Below are 17,712 nucleotides of genomic sequence, written 5' to 3' on the forward strand. Positions count from 1 at the left end.
AAAATATGGGACATATGTTTTCAAATAATATTAACACAGAAGGTTGAACTCTTCAGCCTTATCCCTTTACCTGACTGACTGCCTCAGTAAAAAACAACTTGGACTCACTTGTCTTCAATTAGTCCAGCTAAGCTACATAAAAGTATTTGTTAAATTCTTATATATGAACTATCAGTAGTATAAAAGCTCAGAAAGAGTAAACTAATATATGTTGTACTGAGATTCCAAATCAGCAAATTACATAAGCACACATCAAAACGTTTTGCTAAATCAACATCAGAGAAGTTTCCACAGGACGTTCTTTTGAACACTAAGCCTGGGTCAAACTAGTGCTAACTGTGCCACCTCAGACATTTTCCCAGGGAAAACTGTCTGTGCATCGGCAAAACACTATAAAATACTTTCTAAACAAATTCAAATTACAAATTTGATGGTAAAAAGTCAAGACATTAAGTTATTTACTCTACTACATGATCGAAATTTGATTTTCAGAGGTGTGGAGTCATACAACCGGGGCTTTCGCCTCAGATTCACTATTTGCAATACTGGATAAAGTAAAAAAATATTTATATTGAAATAATTTAAAGCAGCATGAGAATATAGTACCGGTTAGAGACTATATACACCTGTTTCACCTTTCTTTAATTTTTGCTTTTAGCATACTTTAATAAAGTAAGGGTTTCGTTTAAAATACCTCATAAGACAACATATGCTAAACATTATTCTGTACTCTCTGTGTTAGAAAGAGATTGGGATAGAATTGGGTTTGATGGGAGTCATGCATTTTGAGAAGAAATAGTGATCAACTACATGACAAGACATTGAAGAGCTCTTTAGAGACTACATCACTTTTACTCCTTAAATTACCATATTCTTACATAGAGAGTTCTTACATAGAGATTCTTACATTAAAAAATGCTGAATATATCTCAATTTATCCCCATCCTCTAAAACGAATTAAAAAGTATGAGAACATCTTATGTATCACTGATCAGTAAAGGGCCTATGATAAAGTTATAGTTGCAATTTGAATATTTTCCCTATTTTTCCTCAGTATACATGAAATGTAAAATATTTCTCAATTTAAAGATCAATTGTAATAAAAATAAAAATGACGTTGTGTAAAGGAAGTGCTTCTAGCAAACATTAAAAAGGGAAGGATAAAACTCTTCTATTTTTTCCTATACTAAAAGTTAGTCCAATAGTAAACTCTGAAGCAATTTACTATCAGACAGTCTGAGTGAACCATGGTACTCCATTCGGCTTCCCAGAGAAGTAAGAAATAGGATGCAGCTGTTCGGCATCATTGGAGCTAAGGTAGAAGTGTAACTTTAGGAGACACGCTTTGAATATACTGAAATACTCAGCTGACACACAATTACATTCTAACATCTGTGAAGATTTTTCTAATACCTTTACCTCAACATAAATGTGTTACTACTACAGCACTGAAGAGATAGCTCCAAGGGTTTTGTGGTGGAGTTTATTTTGGAAACACAGCATTTGGAATGATAATTAGGAACTATTTCCTGGTGGTGCTTTCAGTGCTGAACTATTCAATCTGATCTAATGAAGAGGTCAGTTGAGACTAATGAGGAAGGATTGCAATAATAACAGCAGATTAACTCTGCATATTCTAAACTGCTGGACTAAGAGAAGGTTTGGAAGACCCAGTGAGTTGTAAATCAGTGGAGGATTATGCAAATAGCCCATGGCTGCGGATCACAGCCTGATACTGTTGGGAAAAACAAAAGCTTGGCAGGCTCCCTCCCAAATCTGAGCAATTTTTAATCACAAGGAAAAGAAAACATGAGAGGGGTGTAATTTTTCACTTTGTTACTATCCCAGCTTTAAATATACAGAACTCTCAAGTAAGAGGATTTAAACTGCAATACTGATAAGACTTCTCACTTACCGAATGTGTTCTAAGAACAGCAATGATCTTGGAAAGGGCCATGTTCCAGAGCTCATCGGTATATGTTCTAGTTACCAACCCTTGGGTTACATGTAAAATGTGGTCTTCTACTACAAAGAAACTAAAACAAAATAACGTTTAAATTATTAAAATGTTTTCCAGTATTAGAGCAAATTCTACCCTTTCACACACAAGCATAGTCAAACCCTTCCCCACTTGAGCAGTGACACTTCGGTAGGTCTGGTGTTCTGCTTCACCCAGTGTGGGGGAAAGTCCAAGTCAAAAGTCCCCAAGTCAAAATGGGAAAAGTTTGTTTCACGCCAGCTGGAGCCCAGGCTGCTGGAGGGTCCTTGTGGGGCACCATAATGGTAGGATGCTCTTCCCCACTCAGATCCAGCAACAGCCACCCACATGAATCTCGCGTAAGAAAGTTTTTGGACAACGGAAGAACAGAGGGTGAATGAAGAATCAGTATAGTAAAACTGATATAAATCTCCATTTAGGAAACTTACCCTACAATTTGACTGAAGTATCTTCTATAGCCTTCTACTGTTTCATGCTGTCAGTGAAAAAGAAAACAAGTTTAGGAATAAAAATACCACTAAGTATTAGGTACAACTCAAGTTAATGCAAACCCAAATGTATTGGTTACCATGCTTGACTGCGGCTGCAGAACTAATCTTGCTTGTTTCCTTCTCTGTTTTCTGTAGTAATTTTCAAATATTTCTCCATCACCCTAAAACAAGACAAAAAGTAGCTAAAACAAGAACATTGTCTCAATATGAAAAAGACATTTCTTAAATTAAGGGTAGAATTCTCTTAAACTAAGCCATATATTTTGCATTTATTCCACACATAGGCCTCCAGCTGACACCAGCAAAGTTTTGCATGCATGAAAAATGTAGAAATTTTCTTTTTTTTTTTTTAAAGTAGCCTATAGGATATACTGTAAATAAAAACGTTGCTCATGTGCCTACATTCTGTCAAACACTATTATGCATTTTAAGCAATATTTATGTTTTTAAACAACAGCTTTTTTTGTTTATTCTCTTTGGAATTGGTAAATATAATGACTGTGGGTTTGGATTTTTCTCCTATCGCAGCCCTTGAAGATACAATACCCTCTGTGCCTAATGATTGCATTGTGAGGAATTCAAGTGACATCTTACCCATCTCATTAAGATGACCATTCAGTAGAAACCATCTGTCCATTTGAAATCAATGTTACATTGACTCATCTACCTACTGAACGCAATGTAATTTGTATGCAAGCAGAATAAAGCAGCTTAGCATTTTTAAGGTTTTTTTTTAACCTCATGAGCCTATTACTAGGACAGTGCTATTTAGAATTCCATTACTTGGGCTTCCAAAAATCTTCAAATCAAATTATTACAGAGATTGTATATTACAAAGTCAGCATTACTTACCTAACTCCTTTATAAGATATAATGAGGAAGGTTTAAATGTAATATTTTAAGTTCATAATGAATATCTCATCATATTTAGAAATACTCCTAACCTAACAAAATCTAAAAGTAAAAAAAGAGACTTGGCTTAAAAGCAAAAACCCACTTGAAACCGAGATGCAAATTTATTAGAACACTTTCTGTTCCAGCAAAACTTTACATAGCGTACTATAATTTGTACTAACATATACGGATCAGACACACTAACCATTCACCTTCATCCCAAATATTCAATGCAGTTTTCAGATGCACAAAGCCATTACTGAATTCCACTTCCAGTGCCAAATCTCTACTCAGTCCTGACACAAGCTTCTCAAGTGAAAAAGAGTAGCTGCTGTTCACAAATCCACACCAAAAATGGAGATGTAAAATATCTCATGATTATTTATAGACCACGTTATCCTATGCAATCAAAATCAGCAATTCAGGCAGAACAACTATTTTAAACAGATGTTCTAAAGCAATCAGCAGAATACAGCAACAACCCTGATGATGCACTCACTCAATACGCAAAGGAAAGGCAAGATAAAATATACCGAAGCAATACTGGGCAAGTTTTGCCCAGCTTCCAAAGGTTCATGAGTTTATATCAATAAAAATAATAAATCAGTTCACGCTGGGTTATACATTCTAGGCATATTGCTCATATATCAAATGTTGTTTCACACCATAGTTACATTTATTTTATACTGCTATACAGCATTTAGTTAAAAGGTAACATTACATGCTAAAGGGATCAAGTGTGTTTTCAGCAGAATTTAAATGTGCAGCATCTCACATAATATATGGGCTAAAAAAAGCGCTTTATATATATTGTCCAGAAATTTCTAGTCTAAAGAAAGGTTACTTGCCAATAAATACAGTCTATGTTTGGTACATATGTAACTTGCAATCACCAGGTTGCAATCACAAGCTATGTAGTATTCTGAAGTATATAAAATACTGCTTTCTTCTTAAATATGAAGAAGCAGAGTAGAAAACATTTGTCCTGCATAATAATAGAATATTTTCTACAGCTTTGTAGCAGAGAGAGAATTCACTAAGGTGACATTTGCTGTGAGGTAAGTCCTTGATATGGAAATGCAATGAATAGACACCTGGTATCAACTCTCCTCCTTCGCTGTCATTATGAAATTATCTAAACTCCAAAAGTGATGGTTTACAACAGGAGGTAAACGAGAAGGTCTCCAAGAAATGGTTAATGCACAACTCTTGATAATGCTACCATGGCTTATTAATTAGATGATGCTGGTAGGAAAGACAGAAGCCCTATTCTGAAGACATCAACAACCCCTTTTCCTAAGGGGCTGAGGACTTTCAGAGAGCATTCCAAGTAGTTTTCTGTCTCCGGTAAATTTGGAAGCTGGCAAACTTTCTGTGCAAATCCAAAGAGCATATCCTCGGATCAAGGATCAATCCAACATAAGGATCCTTGTCAAAGTGAAGAACATTATCATATACATTCATATCATATATGGCAGGGGGGTTGGAACTAGATGATCTTTAAGGTCCCTTCCAACCTGAACCATTCTGTGATTCAGTGATATTACTTCTAAAGGTCATCTATAAATTTTACTTCCTGCTCTTTTATTATACTAAAGAAAGAATAAAAATGTGATGTCCACTGGTGTATTTAACTTTACACCTTCTTTTTTATATGTTATTTCACACTTACTTCCTCTGTAAAAAGAAAGTCCACAATTTTTTAATAGTTCTGGCAGCTTGTCTTCTTTTCCTTAAGATAAATAATTACTGATGCAATTACTGATGCTTTTGTTTGGATTCCTTTTTTTTTTTAAAAAAAAAAATTAACAGTGACATTATTATTTAACATTATTTTAAGATATAAACTTTAATGTTTCACAGCTGCAAAGATTCCATAGAAAGAAGATAACTCAGCCTGAATGCTTGAAGCCAGGTCCAGCTGAGATTGTAGGATTAGCAATATTTAAAAGTACTTCCCCTATATGCCTTTGATACTTATAGAATAAGTAATCTGACTTCAAAAGTAACTGGAAAGATGAGAAAATAATAAATGATTTGTTATTAAGTTCCACAAAAAAAGTTTTCATCCTTGTTAGCTTGTGCATTGTATTTCTTTTATAGCAGCTAAAACGGGCTATTGTGTCTCTGCCACTGAATCCAGTCTAATCTGCCTGAGCACAGTCTGTCACAATCTCCAGTTTTTGCTTGCTATGTTGCTCTACTATTCTGGTTTCCACAAGATTCAAACTGAATACTCCTATGTTTTGTAATATTGATCATACCCCCTAAACATCTGGGTAACATAGAACACTTGGGGGAACTGCAAAAGTGCCGATATCACTATTGAGGCAGACACGCACATTTTACGTATATTCTTAATAAAGCTTATTAATTAATTCTTGCTGTGTGTTTTTTATTATGCATAATAAAATTATGCATAATGATGCATTTGTGCCCTGAGTATCCATACTCTACCTACCTCAACTGGTTCGTTGAGAACTACTACTACTAGAAGCAATATGTTTGCTTGGAAACTATCACAGTACGAAAAATAAGAAAATGAACATTTAACTTCAAAAAGTAAAATATCTTTTTGAAGTCACCTTAATACATACCAAAACTGAGTAGATGTGCAAACACCTATAGACTGGAGAAAAGTCTACAAGATCTTGAGCAGTTAACACCTGAAGAAGGAAAGGAAAAAGAAAATTATATAAAGCATAAAATCATATAATCTGCAAAATGTGATACATTACCAGCAGAACTTCTCCACTTAATAAATACTTCATAAGACATCTTACTGGTAAGGAATTATCCTGTCCTTTTAAGTTCTGTTTTAGTGCCCTTAATTTCACAACTGCTCAACTTAGTTTCTTAAAAATTTGGAGATGTAGGGGAAAATTAGTAGTTTAGCAGAGTGTGAAGTTAGTAGATTGATGAATATAAAGTTCAGATGAATATGGAAATACATTGGGTTTGAATACAGAAGCATGACCAAATTTGGACCAGAAAAAGCCAACTCTGTTGACAGGTTTTATGGCTACCAAAACTATTGTTTTCATAGAAAGTGGTAGGAGTTTGCTTTAATGACTTGAAAAGTAACTGCATCAGTCTTTCTGCCAGTTATTTCAGGACCCAAAAATGGATGGGTTCTACCACAAAAGAGTAAATTAATTGCTGAACTCTCCCCTCCCTTTGTATTACAGTACTAGATTTTATCTGTGTTACAGGACCAGACTCCTTTCACTGTTTTCAGAGCACCAGATTTAAAGGTCTAGATACTCACTGTTTTATTCAATTTATGAATACTGAGTATTTGATAGCTGAAAGAGTTCTAGCACAAGCTGAAGTCCTCAACACAGAAATGCTGGCTTTAGCGACAGCAGAATATTCCAGCGGGCCCCATATCAATTACAGTGGGCAGATACTGTATAATGTAAATTGCAGCTGAGTTCCAGAATAATCACAAGTTTGAATGTCCCCAAACATGATGCTAAAGCTAGCATTAATACAACTAATACTTTGGCACTATTTCCTCCCCCTAAAACACTGACCTGGACTAGTGTCCCTTGAAGGTGTTCTCTGATTCTTCCTAACTGATGTTAGGAAGGCATCTACAGGCAGGCTACTGCAAGTTTTGTTCAATAAACCTACAAATATCACTTTAAATAAGACGTAATGATGAGTACAAAGTTACCTCTTCTTCATGTTCATCATCTTCTTCAAACGTTCGCTTCAATGTAATTTCATTCTTGGATTCCAAAATTCTGTTTCTACTTAAATGCATATTCCGACCATAGTTTACATTATTCTGCTTCTGAAGAGCGGTACTAAAGGTTTTCTGCTGCTGTGCCTGTTTTAAAAGTAGTACCAATAAAGAGGGATGTAATGCAAATTTCACCACTGACGAGTATATGCTATGACATGAAAAACAGGTGGTGCTATTGAACACACATCAGCGTAACTGCAAGATGTGCGTTCTCAGCCTACACTGATGATTTTGTCCTTAATTGATTTGGCATGATAAATTAGTTCAATAGCAAATTTCTGCATAATTTCTTCCCTAATCCCCAGAATGCAATTTTAAAGGTGAAAAAAATTAAAAAAGAAATCTGTAATTTTCCTGATCACAAAGTGCAAACATAGAATCAATATCTTAATGAAGTACAGTTATCACAGAGTTTCCAGCTATTTGTTTCCTGTCTTCAGTTAAGCCTTAGTGAGCAGTCAGCTGCAGAAGCCAAAGGCACTATATTATCTTTACTATTGAAAGAAATGCAACAAAGAAGGAACAGTATAATCTTGCAATTGTTTCATTTATAACAATCAATGCCGCATTTTGCAAGAACCGTAGATGACAAAATACAATCCAACCTGAACTCTGCCCAACAAAAAGTCAAATGAAAACTTTACTTGCTCTCCAAATAAATTTTAAAAGCATTAAAGCTTAAAAGCATTTAAAGCTTGCCCAGTATCAGTGCTTTGAAGTGGCAGATTATTTTGTGATGGAACCGGCAAGAGCGCCAGCTGTCCCAATCTCATCCTGGCTCTCACTTTAGTCCTCTGTTGTGTGCCCTCTCTGGAGGGTAATATGCCAATGCCATGCCCTGTATTGGTAATACCTTAGAAAGAACTAGGCAGTTATCTCAACATCTCCTTTAGCCTTATTCCTCCTGGCTGGCTGGCCAGATGGGCCGCTCTCTGTTTTGGCGTAGTAGCTGCTGAGTTACAGACTGTCTAGGAGCTGACCACTCAAAGTAATTCACAATTTTTTGCAACTTGAGCTACACAGCATTCCTCCTTGCTTTCCCAGTGAGGAAACTACTTCTTGTCTAGGACACAGATAAAAATTTGGAAGGAAAGTTTGATGCCACTGAGGTGTCACATTGCTGCTTCCTGCATTAGGCAGGGACCACTAGAATGACAACTTCATGTCCAGGAGAAGAAACTAACCAAGATATTAGAAAGCATTTCACAGCTCTTCAACTTTACTCAAAGGTCTATGTGATGATTATAAACCTTAGACAAATCTTTTGGGATAACCTGAGACTCTTGACACTGATATTTTCAGTAGATAACAGGACTGAAGTCATCCTGTTAGGTTGGCTTACCTGCTTCATGGCAGTTTCCCCAATTCTGTCAGAATGCTTTCGAATACTCTCTAAGAAATCCTTCAGATCTGACATGGATATTTCTTTTATTTCTTCACGCAGTTTTGGAAGATTTTCTATCATTATCTGGCAAAAACGGTATTGGCTAACTCTAGGAAGGTACTGATTTTCTAGCTGTTCCATTGTTTTTAACGCAGAATAGTACCTACAAAGAGATTAAAATCAAATTATGTAGCTTCTTATAAAATTTTAATACAATACTTCGTTTATCAAATATAAGATATCAATATCATACACACAACCAATATATATCTAATGAAATCACCCTGTTCTTAGAAAAATTAAGAAACAAAAGGTCATACATATAACGCTTTAGTTTGGAAAAAAACAGTGAACTGTTAGAGTGACTCAGTCAAGTAAAAATTTTAAGTAGGCTCCTGTGGTATTAGCTGTTCTGATCAATTGATTCCTATCACCACATGGAGCATCTTGCAGAATGGAAGCACTAAAGTCCTAACAATTATTTTCCCTCCTAGATTGAATTTATTTGAGTTTTTTATGAGTTCTTTTTTTCTGAAACACAAATTGCCAATCACCCAACAGCGCAGTATATGCATCAAACAACGAAAAAAATCTTGGAAAAGTGTGCCTGTATGTATCTGCCTTCTTTAGGTATATGTGAACATACACACACATCCACACCCACCCTCTTCCCACCACCCTTAGCTAGAAAAGACACGTATACACTTATCTAAAGCAATATGTTTTGAAGCAGTATTCATATTTTGCTGTAAACCATGAATCTATTTACTCTTCTGACAAAATACAGTATATCCACCAAGAAAACAACAACTTGCAACAAGCATTAAGCTCAGAGGGTTTTAAAATAACAAAGACTCCATAATTTTCTCTATTCTTCTGTGTCCTGTTAGCCTACAGGTTATCGTAGCAGAAATATGGAAGATATGGCCCGAGATGGGGAAAACCCAAAGCACCAAGAAATACTTCCTCTCATGTCCATACACTACGCAGATGTTGTATAGTACACCTGTAACTATGTTGTGGTATTTTACATAAGGGACAATGAGTTTAAAGAAATACTTAAGTTAAAACTAAGTGTAAAAAGTGATTTAACTGCAAAGTAAATTTAAAAAATAAAGAAAGTCTCAACCAATTTTGACAACAGAAAGCTATCAAATACTGAGACATCAACTCTATTTATTACTACGGTTATTTACGTGTCTTCACTCTCAGTTCTCTCACAGATTACAGGGGTTGTGGGGACAAGATTTACTTGCTAAAAACATTTATCAACTTCAGGCCTGTAGCATGTAAGCAAAATTTGTGTGCTTTCAACTGATTTAGGGAAACATTTAAAGAAGGAAATTTTAATGGAGGGAAATTGGTCTTCCATGCTTCCTCTTACAATCAGTAGAGAGAGGAACACCACAAGGAGGTGATTCAGAGCTGAGTCAGGCTCTTATATGCCTGTTCCTGAAGTCAATACCCTTCTCTATTTTATTTTCTCACAGGCTCCTAAGGCAGAATGCTTGTGAAAATTTTTACTTTATTGAAAAGATGAAGAAAACCAGAAGTGGGCCAATTCTGGGATGGACAGCTAAACTAAGAAGGCAATAAACAGAAACACCATGATCAACAAATCTGTGATGTCAACAACATTTTAAAGAGAGGTGCAGGAAACAGGTAAAACATAAACAGGACAGCAACTGTAGATGCGACAATAATTTTCCTTTATGCAGTATTCTTACCAGCCACTCAGCCCAGGAGGCTTTTGGTAAAATGCATTTAGTTTAGTCTATTATAACAGAATAAGGTGAACTGATGCCTTTTAGCTTGGTCTTGAATGGGAAAAGCAGACAAACTGAGAACAGACTGAATTAACTTGCTGTTAGTTCCAACCCTTTCTTTCCACAAATACAGAGTACTATCCGTGGCTCATTTTTAGCTTTTTGCATTATAACCTTAGTTCGCTTTTCTTCCTGAAAGTCCTACATGATCAGTATTGGAAAATTACTAAATCATTTTGAAAGAGAAAAGATGAACATGAACAAAGTCCCTTCAACTGTTGAAGGAAACCTGGAAAAGCATCCCTTCCAGTTCTTTTGTTTATGGATATTACTTTGTAGATATAGTGAGTAAACAATTTCAAACTGAAATACAATTCAAGCTGCTGGCTCCCCTTCTGGAGACAAGCAATAATAAATTATTAATACTTCAGTCATAACTTTTTGTTCCATTCTGAAATAAACACATCGGTTTGAATTTTCTCAATCAAGACATTTCTAAGCTAACAGTTCAGCATCGCTGGAGGATGGGAAAAATCTTCTCTTTTATTCCAGAACACAACTGCTTTAGGAGACTGCAAATAAAGAGGTTTCAAGTGTAAATTAGGACCTTTTGTTTATTATATACTTGGTTTATATAAAATATACATAAGGCAATGGGAATGTTGCAGATAAGAAGGGGTCTGGGGGTTTTATGTGTGTGGGTTTTGTTTTTTTAAGTAGTAAATGACCAAGAGGGCCACATGGTGAGACTTCTGGTGAATAAAACCATAATAGCATCAAAATCGTATAAAAGGTTTTTATTTAAATTATACGGATCAGCTTATCAGAACACTGTTAGTTCATCTGGAAGGTTTTTGACTGCTGTCTCCAAGATCAGAATTAACATAATCCATTTTAAATCCATTCTAGAGTCCCTTACTAATTATATATATATATATGGAGCTCAGGACCTTTCCCTTTTAACATCTGTTCTGAAAAAACACTGAAGTCTTATTAATTTGAAGGTCATCTGCAGGTCAGGATTTAAACTAAAGAGTTTCGCATATCATTTCATGGAATGATGTATTTGTATATTAGGCTTTAAAAACATTCCATAGACTTAACTCAAAGTTTTTGACAACAATATTATTAGTTCAAATCATGTAAGGTAAAGACTGCCCATTTGACTACAAATGACTTAAGGAAGTATCTTCAATGTTATTTTTTTCATATAAATATGGCAGTCTTCTGTCTATTCTTCTGAGCTAAGCTTGTAAGAGTATGTTCCCCAACACAAAATTTATAACGTAAGCTTCGAAACTGCAGACACAAGTTTGAAACACCAGTAGAGGTCATATGGTAAGACTGTCCAGAACTGATCCATCTTGTCATCAGAAAACTATAAGATGTTTTTTACTAACATCTCTAAACTATAAAAATAGCACCTTCTAAAACCAGCAAGAAGCAGGGCTGCGGGAAAAAAACCCAACAAAACAAACCCCAAAACCCACAAACCAACAAAAAACGCCAAAAGATTAATATAAGTGTTTTGCATCATCTTATTCTAAAATTTACCTGGCATTTTACAAAACATCCCAGTCCCAGACACAGAGTAGTCAGGTCTGTATTAGAATTTGAAACATCAACACACAAAAAATCCAAAAGAAAAAGAAAGTGACCATTACTTCAGCGTACACAAAGTATTAAGTCACAATTTCAATGACCGAGAAAACTTTTAAGATTTTTATCAGTGAAGTGTCATTTGGAGGCAGTTAAGAGAAATACTGCAACTTACTAAAAAAGCCCCAGCAAGTCAAACTAGAGCAGTCAAGAAGCTACACAAGACAGGAGAAAGATGAACTCAAAGGCTGTGAATTGTACTGAGAATAACATATTTGTACACAAGTCTTTTGAGTAAAGAAACATGTCCCAAAATTTCCTGCTGAAAAATACAAGAGGAGAGACAATAATCTTAAAATTCCCATTTTATTTTAATTAAGGAAACAAACTTAATTTACAAGGAAAAAATAGTGGTGTTCTCCAACTTTTGTGCTTCCCTCTGAGGCAAATACTGTATATTCCTGCTTACTACATTTCCACTAAGTAAATATGAAAAACTTTTTGTACTTTACCAAACAAACTTAAGGGAATTCGTTGGACTTCTTCAGTAATACTGCAGGAAAGTCACATTCACAGAGATCTTGAAGATGATGTATTGAAATTGCAATTGAAAATCTTTCACTACAGGAACAACTATTTATTTAGGTTTTGAATCTAGTTGTCTTACCAATTCTAAACCTAATTTTTAAACTTCCCCAGCATACCAATTTTATCAGTTGCCCCAAAGGACCACGAACGGAGATCAATGCACTACTAACTCCAAAAATTCTGTAAAGTGAGTCAAAAGCTCAGTATTTCTTAAAATGAGATTAAAGAGTTGCCGTGTGAAAGAAATCGGACCTGTGGAATACCTTTTTCATCCATAATGATGTGATAGGAATTTTTTAAAAAAATAGAAATTATCAAACAAATATGGTTGTGAGAACCATGAGAAAGAAAGCAGCTGACAGTTCAGTATCAAATATATATTTTGATGGAGTTTTTTTGCCAGATTCACGATACCTCCAGGAAGTATTGATTTGCAGTTGGTAAAATCCAGTGCTTCACTTTGATGTGGCTCCAAAACAATGTAGAAAACCAAAAATCAAATCACCGTCGGTTTTATCTGTTCCAATATCTTTCCATACAGACACGGGTATAACCAAATTATAGAAATTACGACGTTTTCCTATTTGCATCCTTTATGTCTTCCGGTTTATTTGAATGCTTGGAAGGTTTATGCAGAAAAAGGCTGCATGACTGTCTCAGTGAGACTTAGTAACCTAAATAACTAATGAACTCTCTCTTTCCCACAGTTCAGAAGAAAGCTTATAGTACGGTCAGAAAACAAATCCAAATCTTTCAGGGCAAAAAGCTCACTCTGAAAGACCATACTCTTTCTTTAGTCGTTCTCACAGTAGATTCAAGAAGATTCAGCAACAACGTTAGCAGATTGATTTATTCAATTATTTTCATTGTATAGTGGGCTTGGGTTTTTTTTTTTTGTAGTACCCATTGTGGAAGAATACTTGCAAAAACACCAGTTCTAACAATTCCAAATTAGAACACAATCTCTTGAAGCAGCTGGGAACGTACTCCAGAGATACGTATCAAAATTGAAATACACCGGCCATGGTAACAGAGCTGCATAAAATGTGCGATCATCTTATCTCCGACTTAAAACTAAAGACCTAGGTAGCTCAGTCTAAATGCAGAGCCCCCATTAGGTGTTTTGGAGAGCGGTGGAGAAACCACGCCTCTCCCTTGTGCTTCCTCAGCTAAGACTTTAAACCCTCCATAACTCTTTTCAGCCAATTGTGCCTGCTTAGAGCAGATTCCGCAGTTACTTCCTCTCACAACTATAGTTCTTGTCAACTTGTGTTATGCATGGCTCAGGAGACAGATAAATAGGATACAGAGCCTTTCACCTCTAGGTCATTAGTTTAAACGTAGCCCATGTTCGTAGGGACCAAAAGTTGCTATCAACAGATGGCTTTTTGGACTCCTCAGTAAACCTCCATTCCATCAGCACAAACCAGTATGTGTTTCAGACCCAAAATCCTGCATTATCTTAAAAGGTGTCTGCCATGGAGACAGGAAATGGAATTCCAGTCTTTATCCTAAAAGAACTGTCCCCCCAAAATACAGAATATCCACGCTTTCTTCTTCCCTTCCTTTAAACTTTAGAAATGCATAGTGCAAGACTGTAAGACGGTGGAATAATGAAAATGAATACTGAGACTGTGAATGCTCCTCTCTCTGCCTCTTCCAGGAAAGCTTCACAGCAAAACTTAGGAAGGTCAGCTTTGAAATTCCTTGTACCTGCACACATCAACTGTCAGGTCTTTGCACTGATGCTATGGATGCCCTTGCTATTGCTCAGTCACTTAGTGATAAAGGCCAGGTACACACACTCTGGATTTGTTTGTTGCCTGCACAAGGAAATTACCATTTAAATTACCTACAAGTTCCATGGGATAGCCACCTCTAGGCTGTATTATAGGGAATTGTCACAGGCAGAGTAGTAACTGTAGCGTAGCTAATGGAAGAGATATCTGAGCTGGTGCAGTAGCCTGCAGCAGAATCTAAACCTTCTGCACTCCATGTGATTTCAAGGTATGGTACATCAAAGCTATGGCATCTCCCCGCTCCCTTAGATCTTTTTATGGTATGACAATGACATGTCCAAACCCCTCAATTCAGTATATCGTCCTCTGACTTTTGAGACTTCCTGGCTGGCAACTCCTTCCATGGGGAAATTATCAGACCTGAATCTCTTAAATAATAGAAATTTAGTTTTAGATTTAAAGAGTACTGATGATTTCTCAGAAAGCATATGAACCATCAGTGGACTCTACAAAACTACTAATGAACATGGAGTCAAAATGCTAAAGTCCATCTCCAATTTTATCTCACCTAAGTGATCTCTCCATGATGACATTAGGAACTGTAGCTTCCCTTGCAATTCTAAAACCGGGATGCTGCTTGTCTTGCCTGACAGAGCAAGGGAATGTGAGAATGCAGGCCTTGATCCCAGTGTTTCCATATTTTCAACACGCTAAACGTTGCTCACTGTACAGACCACCTTGCAGAAGGAAGTGGTGCGATTCAAACAGGACACTCTGCAGTCTGCTCTCTGACCACAGTAGCCAGGGCACTGGACTGCTTACATGTTTCTGCGGAGGTGCTCCATGAGAACTGCGACAACATGCTGCCAGCTACTCTAAGCAGATGTCAAACCAGTGTCCTGTTCAGAGGAAAGAGTGTATAGTAGTCAAGCTGGTAAGATCTACCACTCTGGTTCACATCTAGCAAGTTTTGGTTGTAGTAAGAGACAGCATAGTCCCAGAGCTATTAGCTTATTCTTAAAGCTCTTCTGTTTCTGCAGACAGCCTCACAGACAGCACGTGTACACAGGTATCAGGTAGCATATACACCACTGTCGACGGTGCATCAGATTTGCTGCACTACTGATTGATCTGTGTGTAGTAGATCTGAGGCATTTTGGACATGTCTGCATGCAGGCTTTAGAGCTGATTTACCCATACACAGTGGCCGTTGTTGAGGATTTTCAGATGTCTGGCAGTATGACAGGAGGTGTTGGCTACCCAGACAACAGAAATCCAGACAAACAGTCCAAAAGTAAATCTAGATTACACAGTAGCCCAGTAGACACCTGACTATGCATAGTTAGTTCCAAATGGAAACGCTCAGGTCCAGACAGACTTGTTAGCAGGAGCTCCCTGCAGTGGTGCCAGGTATATAAAGAGGCAATGACAACCATCATGAATCCAGTAAGGGAAGACGCAGAGCAATTGGTTTGACTGAGGCTGTATGAAAAGCAGGCAGGGATAAAGGTGGCAATGGTGCTGTAGAAATCAGGAAGGAGAGAACAGCAGCAGTAGTATTGCTGGGGTGGGTGTGCATGAGGTGCACGGCAGCGGCATCGGCCCCAGTGGGACAGGATGGCAGCTACAGGGGGGCAGCCAAGCCACCATGGAGAGAGAACTGGGGATACTGGGGTTACTCTGAGAAGATGAAAAGTGAAGACACAACAGAGGAAGGAGCAACTGGTCATGTACCAGTTAGAAACCATTACTCTAGAAATTTATTTTTAATTATAGTTTTAATTTTCTTTTTTTTTTTTTTTAACAAGTCGATTTGTCACAGAGGGGAAAAAAAACCAAAAACAAACTGCAACACATTTTCTGCACTTCTTTTTCATAATCCCATGCACACAAAAGATTAGCATAGAGATACCAGATAGGTCTAAAGAAAGGTATATGAAGTAAAATGTCCTTTTTCTTGGATGATGAATTTGATTTAAATACATCAGGATAGATTAATCAGGTATTAATGTACTCTGAAAGTTCCTTACTCCCTAAGGATCATCTTATTCTTGCTTCTTAAACTGTTTAAAGTATTAAAAAATAACACACTTACTTCATATTTTATTATAATAATTTCACTGCATGTCATGCTTATTGAAGTAAACATTATTTTTCATGGCAATCACTAAGATCCTAAAATTTTTTATATTTAATATAACATTTGTTCACTTGCAGTGACATTCTTAAAACACAGACAAGGTATTATGCAAAAAGACTACACGTACCAAGATACAGGACTTAGAATACTTACTTTTCTACATTAGTGTTTGCTATTCTATCAGTTTACTTACAAATGTTGTATCTTACTCACAGAAATAAGAACACTCACCTTTTTACATTCATCTGTTCTTTTAGTTTGCTGTACATTTCCAGCACTGCATAAAAACAAGCAGATTAACCCATGGATCTTATTGTGGCTTTAGTTAATAAAAGAGGAAAATATATACTGTAAAGGACAAAATAAACCATAGAAAAAGATATGCTACATTTATCTTATCTAATTCCAACAGTAACATAAACGTGATAAAACTAGCAAAAACAAATTCTAGAATGCAGCTAAGAAAGAAAAAAGAATTGAGCTCTTAACAGCTTTTAAATGAAAAAGAATTAAGATTAAACAAAACAGTAGACACTACATGCATCAAGCATATTCATTTACTTACTACATACCATAACTTTATCTGCCTTACCAGTCTATGATCTGTCTCCATTAAATGGCAACAGTACCACCTACTGTACTCATAACAAGTCAACAACAAGCCTTTACAAAGAAAATTCTCAAATCTGTCTTACGACAATATCACAAACAGGATAAAATCCTTATAGAGCTGTGTGTGCTATAATATTACCTCTCTGAAACATCATTTAGAGCCCTTATATTTAATTTAAAAAAGCCTGTAATGACACAGAGCTAAAACTACAACACTGAAATAGATTCATTAGTATTTTCTCTAAAATTCAAACAGTACAAACCATGCTCTTAAGCAACAAATTTGTTGTTTATCTTATTCAAAATATTACTTCATTTAAATCTGTATGTGCCTACATTGTTTGCATCATTTATATCTGTCTCGCTGTCTTCTCACAACGTGGCATAATTGCTCTACGCCAAATATCGTAAAAGACGTGGAAGCTACGTGTTGACATCTTTTTAAATCCCATTAATTTTTCCGTTAAACTGGGTGTTACAGGACCACAACTTAAAAAATAATATTCTTTACCATTTTGGCTATTGTGACTTACTGTATTTAATTTGCCGTCATATTTAGCTATAGGTCACTCACCTGGAAGACACAACTGTAGTTTTTCCACAACTGTTGTAATATTCCGTTGCTGAACCCTACATCGGATGATTTCCTCTGTTTGAGCTATCACCTTAGAGATTAAAAAAAAAAAAAAAGAGAAAGAAAATCACAATTAAATTATGCAAATAAATTTAATTTGATACAAATATTCATA

At 36.1% G+C, this 17,712-nt stretch overlaps 1 protein-coding gene across 9 annotated transcripts in view; it reads right to left on the reverse strand.

The window, feature by feature from the left end:
- The window catches only part of EXOC6 (exocyst complex component 6), a 99,169-nt gene that overhangs the window by 58,586 nt on the left and 22,871 nt on the right, over positions 1 to 17,712 (reverse strand). For all 9 annotated transcript variants that reach the window (XM_054204556.1, XM_054204555.1, XM_054204560.1 and 6 more), the window contains exons 4-11: positions 17,538 to 17,628; positions 16,583 to 16,628; positions 8,478 to 8,682; positions 7,064 to 7,219; positions 5,982 to 6,050; positions 2,568 to 2,651; positions 2,428 to 2,474; positions 1,916 to 2,036 (exon numbers count right to left, since the gene is read on the reverse strand). In XM_054204556.1, the coding sequence (XP_054060531.1) occupies positions 1,916 to 2,036; positions 2,428 to 2,474; positions 2,568 to 2,651; positions 5,982 to 6,050; positions 7,064 to 7,219; positions 8,478 to 8,682; positions 16,583 to 16,628; positions 17,538 to 17,628 (819 nt within the window). The remainder of the gene's footprint in view (positions 1 to 1,915; positions 2,037 to 2,427; positions 2,475 to 2,567; positions 2,652 to 5,981; positions 6,051 to 7,063; positions 7,220 to 8,477; positions 8,683 to 16,582; positions 16,629 to 17,537; positions 17,629 to 17,712) is intronic.

The sequence above is a fragment of the Rissa tridactyla genome, chromosome 6 (assembly GCF_028500815.1).
Source record: "Rissa tridactyla isolate bRisTri1 chromosome 6, bRisTri1.patW.cur.20221130, whole genome shotgun sequence".
NCBI lineage: Eukaryota > Metazoa > Chordata > Aves > Charadriiformes > Laridae > Rissa > Rissa tridactyla.